General features: G+C 39.7%; 2 protein-coding genes across 2 annotated transcripts; both read right to left on the bottom strand.

Annotated features, from left to right (window-relative positions):
• Positions 1–254: 254 nt before the first annotated feature.
• hectd3 (HECT domain containing 3) lies at positions 255–8,068 on the bottom strand. Its single transcript, XM_058649824.1, has 20 exons — positions 7,980–8,068; positions 7,262–7,699; positions 6,432–6,685; positions 6,210–6,345; positions 5,305–5,426; positions 4,978–5,091; positions 4,692–4,774; positions 4,396–4,561; positions 3,532–3,613; positions 3,033–3,215; positions 2,845–2,897; positions 2,571–2,739; positions 2,371–2,484; positions 2,175–2,264; positions 1,829–2,035; positions 1,545–1,674; positions 1,244–1,318; positions 1,051–1,132; positions 848–919; positions 255–483 (listed from the first exon to the last, which is right to left on the bottom strand). The coding sequence occupies exons 2-20, from the start codon at positions 7,613–7,615 to the stop codon at positions 399–401; spliced, it is 2,571 nt and encodes an 856-aa protein (XP_058505807.1). The 5' UTR covers positions 7,616–7,699; positions 7,980–8,068; the 3' UTR covers positions 255–398.
• A 649-nt stretch (positions 8,069–8,717) lies between these two features.
• On the bottom strand, positions 8,718–11,772 carry best4 (bestrophin 4). Its single transcript, XM_058639534.1, has 10 exons — positions 11,730–11,772; positions 11,442–11,600; positions 11,238–11,338; positions 10,905–11,138; positions 10,441–10,595; positions 10,260–10,337; positions 9,605–9,757; positions 9,445–9,525; positions 9,197–9,351; positions 8,718–9,105 (listed from the first exon to the last, which is right to left on the bottom strand). The coding sequence occupies exons 2-10, from the start codon at positions 11,591–11,593 to the stop codon at positions 8,823–8,825; spliced, it is 1,392 nt and encodes a 463-aa protein (XP_058495517.1). The 5' UTR covers positions 11,594–11,600; positions 11,730–11,772; the 3' UTR covers positions 8,718–8,822.
• Positions 11,773–14,432: the final 2,660 nt, after the last annotated feature.

Here is a 14,432-nt window from a genome sequence, read left to right as displayed (position 1 = left end):
ATCACAGGACCAATACAATATAAACTCCACACAGAAAGACCCTCATTCAAACCAGGACCCCAACCACTGACATACTTACTGAGAGGTAACAATGCTAGCCACCACATGGCCCTACTAAATGATAATATTACTTTACATCATCCAGCTGCTTATATTCTCCTACGACAACTCTATCATGACATAAAATACAAATATGAACAACTTATTCAAGAAACACAAGAAATTATAAAATAAAACAAAACAAACAACCTCTCCATATTTCCATAAAGTTCTTTATTATATACAGCTTGGTTAATTGGCATTGGTATGTAGATATAGTGATACATCTGGCAAGCCTTTTTTCCCCCATTCATCTGATTTGTAAAGTATGCAGTTTGTTAAGTGAAGCAGCAGAAAGATCATTCTTCCCAGGGGCTCATGTCTGTGTCAATGGCCACACAGTTGTATGCAGCGTAACGAAGCTTTTCCTCACAAATCTTTGCACTGCAAAAAAGGAAAGGATGAGATAAACGTTACTCCCAGAATAAAGCAGCTTTTACAAATATATGCAATGTGGCAGTGAATACAGTACATTGTAAACACAGTCATCATTTTTTATGTAAAGCAAGTTTAATTTTTACAAGTCGATTGCTGATCTTTTACTGAATCAGTGCTCTCTATCATATTTTTTAAGTATCATTAAGTTGCACACTACTAATGAGATTCTTTCCCAATAATCAAAACTACTTAATATAGCACAGGTTTAGAATAAAGTAAGTGTACCTTGAAAATGTTTTAGAAGCAGTTATTTCAAGAAAAATTCTACACATTCTACATACCGAATCTAAAGCACAGAATGTTAGCGTACCTTGGATAGCTGGGTAAATAAAGCGTGCTGGAACATGTGGAGGACTGTGGAAGTGCATCTGTTGTTTCAGAGCTAAATATGGACAAATATATTTCAATACACAGAAAATAATAAACATCACATTCCACTGTATATCATCAAATTCACTGTTTTGCTTTCAATACAATTCAGTACTTTAGTTTTAGGGATATATTTGTGCTCACCCCGATTTGCCAGGAAAGATGTAGATAGGTGCAGGAAGACGACTTCTACCAGTTACAAACCTCAGAAACCTGCTGCGATCCTCTGAAAACCAAATTGAAATCACATTCAGTAACAACTTCCCATGAATGTTGGTTCATAGCTTTTATCTCATCACTGATGTGGATGTGTGCAGTATATTAAAATTACAAATACCGTTGGTGAAGTTGGTCAGTGCTTCCCACAAGTACTGCATTCTAACATCACTTTGCTCCAGGTCTTCAACTCGTGCTGGTGGGAAAAATAATTCATGACAATGATGCAGAGTATTGAACTGAAGAGAATTAGAGAATCAAACCAGCACTTCTAAATTCAAAGCTTAACTAACAATACATTCATTTTAGGGTGTGGTTCAACTGACACAGGCATCGCTAATGCAGCCACAAACAAAGCATCGCCTCCTCTGCCAGAACAGAAAATGAGAGCTCATGGTCAGAACTTGAAGCTGAACACTTACTGAGTCTTTTCAAGGCTTCCACAGTGATCTCTGGGTCTCCACACACTTTTTTTTCAACTTCCTGCCAGGTGAGCAGGTCTAGCACCGCCTGAGGAACCACCTTCAGCATCCCCGCCTGCATGGCTGCAATCTGTAACACACATGGTTTAATTATCATTAGGCAAAATGTGCACACAGATTTAGCAACTGCACAAAGACGACTTTCTTTTAACTGTAAGTTAAGTTGGGCAGAAGAAATTGCACACTGGAGCTTTAGGTGGTAACATATAGAAAGTCAGTCAGACCTGCTTCTTGCTCTCCTCTAGCCGAGCTTCCTGCACCAGGCGGACAAACTCTGTGCGATCCTCATAGCGAACGGCCACATTGCTGCCACCAGGGATGAGCTCCACCATCTGGCCATTGCTAAGCAGCGTGGTGTACACCAGCTCCTCCCCAAACCTGAACTCAAACGTCTCCTTGTCCGTGTTCTCCATGGCCTCCAGCAGGTTTACCTGAACAAACATTCAACTTAACCTTGAGACTATAACTCAATGAGACAGAGTTTGCTTGGAAACACAATATTTTTGAAGATATAAGAAATATAGGATCACATGACTATCAAGCAGATAGAAAATATTTGAATGTACTCACCAGCACTGAGTCTACAGCAGGGAAATCTTTACTCCAGCTGATGGCTTCCCCAGTCAGCTGCTTCCACACCAGCCCGGGCAGAGCCAAGACCTGCAGGTACAAAGATGACATCCAATAACCAAGTGTACACATCAGTGATTCTTTCTTTGTACCAATATTAACAACCTAGAGACAGAAGAGCATGAAAATTACTCACTAAGAAGTCTTTTCCTCTGAGAGCAGCTCCCATTAGCTGACCAATCCACTCATACTTGTTTAACTCTTTACAGGATGGGTTGGGGACGTAGTAATCTCTTGCCTCTAAGGCGCCCTGACAGAGAGCAGCAATAGTTTAACAAAGAAGCCAAATAAAACTTAAAATAGGACTGTGTGCAGACAACGATGGTGAATGATTACCTGATTGGCTGTGCGGCAGAAGAACGGCAGAGGCATGGGACACTCGGCTGAGCTGGGACAAAGCTCCTCAGACATGTCTGCCAGGCTGTCACGAAATCCACCTCCCTGGTCAATAATTCCCTCTGCAATGAACTTACATTCCCACCACTGATCATAGCGAGCAGGCCACCTGAGGAATAAAGAGGTGAAACAGTTCATCTTAGTGTTCTTTTCTGACATATTGATATTTATATGAAACTAATTAAACTGATGGGAGACCTAAAAAATAGCAAACCTATAATCCAACATCTTCTCTAATTTGTCTGATGGCTTGAGGCCTTCAAACACCTGCAACAGAAGAATAAAAAATAATAAGGCAACAAAGGCAGCACTATTGTTACATCACACAGTCACAAGTAAAAATCTGTTTTCATGTTTCCATCTCATCACACTTAAGTATCACAGTGAGAGTCTATTGAGTACCTGGTTGAACACAGCGTTCTTGCAGTCCAGGTCTAGAGACGGATTGTCTCTGTGTTCCATGGCCAGACGTCTGTTGATGTAAAGTCGGGGCATGAAATTTGGTTTACTGGTCTCAGAGTCCTTGAGGCACTGAGTGATGAGAGCTGTGCGACACTTTGACAGCAGCAGGAACTGTTTTATGCCCTGGAGGATGTCAGAGAAGACACATGTTTTGAAAGCACATCAGGCAATATATCATTTATTTTTTATGTAACATCTAAAATGGGTGGAAAAGTAATACATATTTATGTTTCGATAAGTGTCCCTGTTCTGAATGTCTTGAAGTCCATCAAGAAGACAAAAAACAGACTTGCTGATACTGACAGAAGAGAAGTTCTATTCATTGGGAATGAAGAAAATCTTATTCCAGTGGAAGGATGGAAATAATTCCACTTTAACCCAGTTTCTGTTTTTCACAAATGGTGTTATAATGTACTTAATTTGATCTAAGATGACTCACTTTGATGTGGTTGAAGGTCCCCAGACTGTAGTCCCAGGCTGGCACCACATGAGGGAGTGCACTGTCCAGGAGACAGATGAACCTGCAGAGTGGGACAGAACAATGACAACATTTAAAACCCTGACATATGCTGGTAATACTTAATACTTACAAATGTAAAATTTAAAAGTGCAGAGGGTAACTTGAAGCTTTTTTAAATAAAAACATTCAAATCACTGTCAAACGAGTTCACACAATGCTGGTTAAGCATATCACATCTACACATCTGTCTCTGTGTTTCTCATAGTAGCTGTGATTAGATTTCCAGTGTTGCACAAAGGAGGTGCTTCGATCTATGCAAAGACAGATGCAGGCAACAGAAACACTGCGCTTTAAGTGTGACTGAAAATACAAAGAAGCACCAACTAAATGTTTCAGAGGTGATTTCTACTGCTCATAAAACCCTGACTATCAGATAAACACTTCCTGTTCCCACACACCAATTATCTTGTTCACGTGTGACAAGAAGATGGAGCGTGACAGTGATGGGTGCATTGTTAGTGCAATGTCACCAGTTATGTTGTGGAGAAGCAGGAATTGAGCAGAGAGCAAAGCTTCCAATTCACAAGTAACTAATTGGTCAGAGCATCACCTGTGGATATGAGCTTTGGGTAGCTATCAAAAGAAAATTGTCCTCCATAAAGTGGCTGAGCTTAGCCTCTGTTCTACCAGAATTGACTGAAGGAATTATACTGTATATTAACCAGGAATATTCCAGGTTACATGGGAGAGGGACATCAGCAAAACTCTGATTGGCATGCTGCTTTAGTGCCCCGATCTCAGATAAGGAGAAAAAAGCGTATTAATAAATGAATGTGGACTTACCGCTGGAGGATTAATGCCCTGCGGTAGAGCACATCAGATGCGGTGCCCTGCAGACGGGGGTAGCGCACCAGGTTAGAGGACTGGAAAATATCAGCGTTCAGACCAAGGTCCCTCTCACATGATGATTTTATCTTCAAGCCTCGGATCCGGACGTCTATTCCCTCCTCTGGAGAGCAGAGAAGTGAGAAAACATCACTTCACATTCAGCCATAGAGCCACGCAAAATGTAGCCAAGTGATTCAAAATTACAGGAAGAATGATATTAAATATATATATAAATATGTAGAAAGCATTACCTTTACATTCCTCAATTCGGATTTCAATGACAGGGAGGTGGGATGTCATGTCCTCCAGTACACACACTTCTCCAATCAAGTTGCTAAAAATATAATGTATACACATATTTATAGTTGTATAAAACACAGGCATCTGTATTATGATGTAATACAATGTATAATGATGTCAAAGATGGTTAATTATAATTCCCCACGTACTGGCAAAGTACAAAAACCTGCTTAGCCTGCTAAATGCTGACACAACTATATAACCAAATGCAGGCAAAATGATTTCACAGAGACTTACTCCTCTAAAGTTTGATCACTAATTTTTTTGAGGTTGTCTCCTTCTCCTCCATACACTGTGATTCTCTTGGGCATGTAGTTGTCGTCTGTCGAGTCCACGGACAATAACAGCTTACTAGAGAGTAAAAGAAGAAGCACGTTGTACACAAGTTATATATTGACTAGACGGGTTTTGACAGTCTGGACAATAAATCAACAACAAAATCACATGAAATTTGATTTAAACCACATTTGAAGATTGTTTGTGATCCGATTCAACACTTTTAAGTCAGAAAATCCTCTCATCATGTAATTACCAATTTTATTTTAATGCTCAGTGGGTGCTTACTTTACCACGGTGCCTCTCTTCATGTGGAGGCGGATCCAGTGTTGTCCCTGCATGCCATCGCTCTCCCAGTAGGTTTCAATGTCGCCGTCTGTCAGACAGCTCACTCCTCCACTGGGATCCTCCTATCAACAAACACAGGTGTAGACTGAAGTGTAAAAAAATACACTTATGGAACATATGTGTTTGTAATTACATGTTTATATAAAAGGAACAAACATCTTAATTTAAGTACCAGTGTCAATAAACAGAAATGATTGATTTTATCTAATATTCTGTGATTTATTCTAATAGCTGTCTGGGATAGAAAATGTATACAGCTGCAATAAATAAAACCTTTGAATTCCACATTCTTCTGAAGATAAACTGTGCAGTATACAATGCTAAAAACAATAAAATGACAATACTCAATATGACAATAGTTCAGTAACTTAAAATTGCCATTGTATAAGTTTTGTCATTAGTCATTAGGGAGAAAAAAAAACATCTGCAGTGCAATTTGCATATATTGAGGGTACCTCCTAATTATTATATATGTTGATCGGTCTTTACAATACAGCAATGGACAGTACCATGTAGGTAGTTGCTGTCTTTGTTACTTTTTGACAGGTCACAGCAGGAAAGTCTTATTGTAAGTCGCTTTGGATAAAAGCGTCTGCTAAATGACATGTAATGTAATGTAATGAAAGTCATCGATGTATGTCATCAAATCAATTATGGCTGAGTTCCATTAAGCTTCCTCAGTTATAGGGTGCATGTTGGTTCACTGTCACGCTGTCCTTAGTCTCAGGAATACAGTATACTCTAGAGAAGGTTTTACAGTATCCACTGTCCAACCTTAAAGTAGAGACTATTTCATAGAGGAAAACCTAAGTAACAGAACACCCTGCTCCATGTATGTGACTCACCGAGCATGAAGAAACATCGATGCTGGTAACACACTGCTTCACACTCCCCAGGTTCTCGTCCTCTTTCCCAATGTGGTCATAGAAGTAGTGCACCAGGTCCTCATCACATTCATACGTCCAGGTGGGAGGAACATACCTTAATGATTTGAGGGAATGACATCACAATTTGCTGCTGTAGAAAAAAGAAGCCAGTCTAATTTGACTTGACACAAACATGCTCACCGTAGCTTCTGGACGGCAGCGTCGTCACACTCAGCGATTTTAGGTTTGGCACCAATGTAAAACGAGTTTTCCACATCCACCACCTGTTCCCACCGGTTGCAGGGTTTGTGGTCATAGCCAAGGAGCTGCTGCTGCATGATGATGTTCTTTGGTGACTCGACCGGCACCAGCCTGTCACCACCCTCCGTGTGTTTACACACCAGAATCCAGCCTTCCTCCAACTCCTGACCTGGACGGTACTCCTCCAGCTGCTCCTGGTAACAAACATGGAGAAACCATGTGTTTACCCACCACAGTTAAAATCATCAAATCTGACAATAGATACTAGTCCTGTAATTTTGCTTTGAACATGGTGCATTTAAGCCCATACAACTCCATGTATTGTGGAATTTCCTTCTTCATGTTATTTGTTGTTTATTGTTCATAGATGGCAAACTTATTGTAGAATTACCTCCACCAGTTAGTGAAAAAACAATCAATTCAATTATTTTCGTTTCTCTGAGATATTGTAGTTGGATCAGGCAAGTATCACTTTTTATGTTGTTTGTTTTAAAATGTATGTTATATCAGTCTGTACTTTCATTTGCCTTAGATAATGAATAACATTTCTCTTCTATTCATACTATGTACAGTCTATCATGACATGTTCAGCTGTTTCCTCTTGCCTTACAAAAATCACATCATCCTGATTCATGCTTTCCTAACGTATTTTGTAGTGTGCCAATCTTCATTAAGAGTCTCATTAATTAACAGTCTTATTGCTTCTGTTCCTTTGTGTACTGAAAAGAGAATACTTCCTGAACTGATGTAGTATCGAGGCAGTGGTTTACCTTGCTGATTTTCACCCACAGGCCCTGGCTGTTGCAGTATTCTTCACCTGTTGTCCTGATACACGTCCCTTTCTTTGGTTCAATATTGTACTTGCATGTCCTCTTGCTGTGGGGGATCTGGTGTGGACTTTCAAAGATGGAAATTAGGGTTTTTCCAGAGATGGATACTCCAGCAGATGCTGTGGATGAGGCAGAAGCAGGGGATGAGGAGTCCTTGCAGATTTTGTAGCACACCTCCTTTGGGACATAGCACAGGGACTCTGGCAGCACCTCGCTCCTCCTGAAACTCTCGATGCATTTGTTTAGGAAGCGGATCCTGCCGAGCACCAGGTGAGGGTTGTCACACGGGGACATGATGATGATGATAATGATGTCAGTCAGCAGCTCAGCAGCAGGAAGGCACAGTCAGCTGACATTATACCACTATCCTGGATACTCCTGTCAAAACAAACCACAAACAAGAGCGAAATTTCTACATTAACAGAGGCTTCGGGTTCCGAGTCTCGAAGGTGACGAAACCTCTAATGAATGAGCAAAGTTCACTGCGTGAAATGATTAACAGGGTAAGCTAACGTTAGCGCGGAAGCTAAGTGTGGCGAAGCTAAATGACTGGATCCATAAACTACTGTTTTAAACGCAAAAGAGCAACAAGACACGTTTAATTTCGTCAAAAGCGAAAAGGGAGAAAAAAGGAACTCCCCAGTTCGACTTTACAGACCTTTACTCTTAACAGGTGTTGATGAATCTCCTGTGAGGTTTCCCTGCGAGTATCTGCTAACCAGGAAGATGACGTTTGACGCCCTCGATCTTCCGTCGTTTTGTGTTTCAAAATAAAAGCCTCTCATTGAATCATGCCTTTTTGTTCATAAACACAAAACAGTGAAATATTTTGTCCTTTATCCTACAGTTGTCCTGGCTCATACACCAGACCGGGGTTGTGCAGTGTATGGAACACAAGACAGACTTAGAATCCATCAATTAGAGGGAAATGGTAATTTAGCAGACCGAAAAAGATAATTAACAGCTTGTGTGTAACATTAAACAGGTTTTACTGTCAGAAATTCATTATATCCAATTTTCTCAAACTGTGGTGGTACTGTTCTACTTAATGTATATACTAGACCCCCATAGTTTCTTATGTACACTTGGATGGTGCGGGTGAAGAATTTTTTTATGTGGTTGTGCTATGTAACCTCAATCCCCTAAATGCCACCAAATCCCACACACTGGTCCTTTTCATATACATAGCTGCATCCTCCTTTCTGAAATGATGTTTGAAATAGTCGTAATGTTTAAAGTGACCAGCAGAGGTTATGAATTTGGAATTTAGGAATTTGTACATGCATATCTACCAAAAGTTACAGCTTTACACACACACACACACACACACACAGATATCTATAGTAATTTGACAAGAAAAAAGAAAAGGAGACTTTGTGTAAGAAGGACCATTTTTAATTTCCTAGCAACTAAAAATGAAAAGAACAATAATGGTAATTTTCTGAATGGCAAAAGAAAGAAAGAAAGCATTTTCAGTATAGGCAACAAGTAGGGACAACTTTTAATCTGGTGATTTTCCCTTGATATTTTCTACTGGAACTTGAATCAGTGTCATTTCTTGTTCTTGGTTGTTGGTGGCACTGGTGTTTTCCTCAGGAGAAATATTGCCGTGTTCTTTCTCATTTGGGTAAGATGAGATCTCCAGCAGTGAAGGGAGGCTCATACCTTTACCCCTCTGCAGAAGGTCATCGAGACCTTCACCCTCTGATCCATTAACAGATAAATACTGTTTCTTCACAGGCCTGTCTGCAGGCTGGTGGATCTCAAGATCTTCAGCACTCATCCTGTGAATGTGGAAAACAATATAATTCCCTTTTTTAATTTAGCTTTATACTGAACTGTGCAGCAAAAATAATGAATTGTACATTCATTGACCTCATGTCAAAGGTGGAGCCTTTAAATGCTGGTTTAAGAGTCTCTGCTGCTGTTGACAAAGTGTAAGGGATGGAGAAATATCTCTGTTTCCAGTGCTTGTCTTTCACAATTGGAGCCAGGTTCTGGTACATGTCGTCCACAGCCAGCATTGACACCTACAGGAGAGAGAAACTGAATTAAAACAAGGCCAGTGTACTCGTATTTTATGAATTTACAGTGATAGAGAAAAGCCCAGAGGGAAAAAAAACCTGAATGTTTCGGTCGATCAGCTGGTTTGTTTCAAAGTCATCATCGTCCTCGCCAAACGGGTTGATGATCAGTTCTCCCACCTACAGATCGGACACACACTGAAGTCACATTGTATCTACAAAATCAAAATTCTGTGATGCATGGATGTGCTTGTGTTACCTTGAGCCAGCCAGCGTAGAAGAAGAACTGCAGGAGAGTGAAAACAGGCACATACATGTCCAGGTTGTGACCCTTATAGCCCTTGTCAGGGTTCAGGAACTGTCGACCAATCACACAGAAGCCAAAAAACGAGTAAACTGCAAGAGTGACTACCTGAAATGAGACAGTGAGCAAGTCAGTGTGTTGAAGAAGCACTCAAAGTTAAATCATCAGATTATCATGGTAACATACATTTTAAGCAGCATTTCCCTGCTGTGACTGGATGAGCTAATTTGAACCATTTATTGCAGGGCTACACTAATTATTATTTTAAGTCCGATGAATGTTGTAATTAACTCATTGATTGGTTGGCTGGTTAGTACATTTATTTCCGCAAAAGTGCCATTTTCACTTGTTTTATTTCACTTGCATCAAAACATTTTGTAATGTGAATTTTGAATTAAAAGATAAAACATGCAATATCTCAATTCTATTTTATTTACTGAGCAAATAAACCTGAAAATATTGACATTACAAGGAGCTGTAATCTAAAAGCACTCAGATTAATAGATTCATTATCATGCAATTAGGGACTAATTAATTGATTAATCGTTGCAGCTCTAGTATACAGTATACAAAGTGCTTTAATGTGTTACATTTCCCCACTGATTCCTACCTGAGTGTAGACCAGAGGAATGCTAATCCAGTCATAGTGGAACAGGAGGCTGCACTTGGCCCGGTAATTATTAAGCTCCTGTAGATACAGTTCACACAGTCAGTCAGCATATAAAATATGATTGCTGCAGTTTGCAAGAGGACGTGTCAGTGTGCGCTTGCTTTGTTTGTCCATCACTCACGTCCATCAGAAGTCTCAGAGCAATATCGTCCCTCACTCGTTCCTCCTCTCTCGCTCTGGACGCCAGGTTGGAGAACCACGTCAGAGGCATCCAGTACTTGTTGAAATCCGAGTGTAGCGACTCAAACGTTTTCAGCTCGTGTGTCGTCATAAATCCTGCGAAAACAGTTCCCAGTGTTAGATCAGCAAGAAGCGAACAGAGCTGCAACAGACGCATGATAAATGAATTCATTAATTAAATAAAAAGATAATTTTTCTAAATAAACATGCCAGATTTTATGGTTCTAGCTTCTGAAAACGTCCATTTTCTCAACATATCTTTGGATATAGACTGTTAATAGGTGAATTGAGTGAACACTTAAATAAATAAAAGTGTATATATCTTGATTAAATATTATTCAAATAGCAAAGCAACAGGGAAATTAATTTCATTGCTTAATATTTGAATGGAGCTCTTGGACTCACCGGCCTCCACTATGTGCTCCAAAGTGGGAAAACGCTTGAGGACTCTGGTGCTGATGGAGCGGAGGATAAGAACCGAAGATAAGTTGGCATATCTCATGAGGGTTCGTCGCAGCAGACGACCCCTCTCGTCTGCTCCGTGGACGTTTCCAGACACCACCATCATCAGGTTGTCAGGCAGCGGGAAGCTGGTGTACTGACCCCACCAACGGTTAAAGGCCAAGCTCACATAGAAACCTGAAATCAAGAAAATAAAACAACAACAAACTCTCAAAAAAACAACCCAAATAAACTAAAATAAGATGACACAGTATCTGTTGCTTTGTAAGGACTTACCCAGCACAAATGTAACTGGAATAAAGTTGCTGTTGGTGAACTGATCACAGTAAAGGGCGATTCGCTCAAACAAATCCTGCTGTGTAGGTGACAGGAGGAACCTGCAAAACAAATAAATGTTTTCCAGTGGACGACACAAACACCTAAATGGGATCATTTAGTGCAGCAGGCGACAAAAACAGAAGATGAAATAAGTGTATTTGCCTGTAGAACACACTGAAAAACAGATAAATCCCACAGAAGACTATAAGCTCCTTATAAAGCAGCCTGTAGATGCTTCCTTTCCACCTGAACAGGAGCTTGGAGAAGCCACCAAACCTTGCATTGGCCACTTCGAGGGAGTAAGAAACTGTCATGTTTATCCTGCAAAATAACAAAAATAAATATTGAAATCTTGACTCATTCAGGTTTGTAAATGTTGATATATATTTCATATACAGCATCACTTTGTAAAACCCAAAATAAAAAAATACAAAAAAAAGGTGCTCTCACCTGGTTGTAGAGTATGTTGAAGTGTCCGGTCCTCGGAAGAAAACTTCTTCTTCTGGGTTTCACTTTAAATCTCTCTGTCATGCTGCCATAAATTTAACATTTCACATTTATTACCTGGGAACCTGAAGCTCAAAGAGATACACACCTACAGTCACTGAATGAGAAATGAGTGGAAACAACTGCTGTATAAAAAATGTCATGTTTGTTTTTCTCCACTTGTTACCACGCTGTAGTTTGTGGCTTTCCACAAATCTGTTCTGTAATCTATAGCAGTGGTTCCCAACCTTTTTTTTCCTTGAAGCCCTTCTTGCTTGTGTCCAACCACAACATTTGTAATTATTTACGCTATTCTTTATGCAAAAAATAAACAGCAGTTAACGGTTTTTGTTCCTTTTCTCACAGTGTATAGGGATATAAACTGTCCTGTGCCTCCAAAACATTAAAACCAAGGTAACTCTTGAGATATTGCCTTGTTTTGAGTCTTTGGTACTTTTACATTTTATTGTACAGATGCTGAGAACAGGAACACGATTGGGTAAAACTGCTAACTGACCCGATGTGACTAATGGTCACAGAAGTTCAGCGGTCACTCAGGTGTTGGTAATAAATAGCTTTATGAATTTAAAGGTGGGCTGGAAAAAAAAAAGGGTTTTCATTTAGGTGATAACGAGTTCTAAATATCTGGTAGAGTGTGTGATTGGGATTTTCTACATTAAAAATGTACAAATATAACTTTAATAACCTCACAGCCTCAGAGCAGCTCTGCACTCCTTCTGGCGCTCGGACCCAAGGTTGGGAACCATGGATCTATAGCATGATCCACAGTGTTAATACACATTAATAATAGCACAATGTTACCTCTGTGGAGTTGACTAAAGAGTCCTAATTAGAGCCCCACCCCCAACAATGACATAAGATTTCCGCCCCTGTATGTTGAAAAAAATTAACTTGTGTTATGTATGTGAGTAAAAACCAAATAAACACAGATTTATTTCTCAGTGAAGGATTTACAGTGTTTACTGTTCTGACCATCACTGACTGTGAGTCCAAACACTACAATGCAGGTATAGATTGTCAGATTGGCTCGTCCCACCTGTCTCTTAGCCTTTGTCATTGGCGGCTGTGTTTATTTTTCACATCGTTACAGCTGTCCACTGTAAATCTGGCCCTGTTTTATTGTCTAACTCTGTTTGCTCGGCCCTGACTGCATATTTATGAGGCCACCATCAGTCGTCCATCATCAGCAATCATGGTGGACTTCCTTCTTCACCGTGTCACTCATGCAGCTGATGTGTTTTAACTTTTATCACTGACAGATTTATGCAACAGTATTACCATGCAACTGTTGGTTACCATTGCAGTCACTAGATGGTGCTGCTTTGACATGCAGCATAGCTCTCAGCCTCAGCCCTGATTCTTCACTGTCCGTGTTTATCGCTTAAACAACGACGCCCAAGCGTGCTTCTATTGACAGGAAACAATAGAAGTAGTAATTAGTTGTTGTTTTTTTAATCTTTTCTTAAACAAGAAAGATGGCCTGGTGAAGCGACACAAATAAAAAAGCACAGTGCAAGACAAGAGAAGTTTGTCTAGTTCAAGTAAAGACAGTGACATCTAAGAGAATCTGCCACCACGTCCTTCTCTCTGAGTCTAGAAGCATTTAGTGAGATTAACTCACAAAGCTTTTTTGCTTTCATGCAAACATTTGGAGCAGAAAGCAAAAGATACAAACACAGAGAGTGTTTATCAGAACGTCTTTGCATTACACAGAGGGAGAGGTAATACAGGAGCACACCAATGATGAAAAAAACACACCACTAACATGTTCTCAATCAACCCTTGAGTATTACTCACAGTGATAAATCATTTTTGTAATAAACGTCAGAAGAAGCTAAGAAGAACATAAGGATGTGTTTTTGTATGCATGTATGTATTTGATTAATCACCAGAATATAACAGTGCCATAATAAATATAAGATCTGACACTTCCTGACCCAGATTATTCATATAAACAATAAATAAAAGTGGGCCTAATATAGATCCCTGTGGTATATTTCTATTATGTAACAGTGCAGATCAGCTTTAAGTGCTTTAGTGCTTTTTTTTTCTTGTTTGTCCATGTTTGAAATGTTTGTGCTGCAGTGTGTTTGAATCAATCAAATCAGTGGTCAGCACTGTAGGTCAAAGTTTCCACTTCATCACAAAATATTAAAGGTTCAGCGTGCACAAGTACTGTATTAATCACCAGAATGTAACGCTGTCATCATCAGCATATACACTTTATACAACATCTGACATATTCTGACTTAGATTATTAATATAAACAATAAATAAAAGCGGGCCTAATATAGATCCCTGTGGTACATTTCTGATATATAAAGGTGCACCTTTAGTGCTACAAATTATCCTTTTTTTTCTTGTTTTTCCGTGTTTAAATTACTATTGCTCTTAAAACTTAATAAAATATTTCACAAAAGCTAATATTCCACCTTCATATCTGAGTTAAGAAAAAAAACAAGGACAATGGTTGCTCTGTAATCTTGATCTCGATCAAATTCACTCCCAGATTAAACTAAATGGCAACTCCAACAAGTGATTTCCTGCAGCTTCAGCTAACCGTGGGTTAGGCACTCTGAGAATAGGACAGTGAGAGCAGCTCTGTGAGCTGATCGTTATGGTAACCCAATGCAGTAATTACAACTT

Source organism: Solea solea, chromosome 1 (genome assembly GCF_958295425.1).
Source record: "Solea solea chromosome 1, fSolSol10.1, whole genome shotgun sequence".
NCBI lineage: Eukaryota > Metazoa > Chordata > Actinopteri > Pleuronectiformes > Soleidae > Solea > Solea solea.
Note: the sequence above shows the minus strand (reverse complement) of the source record. Positions and strands in the feature narration are given on the sequence as shown.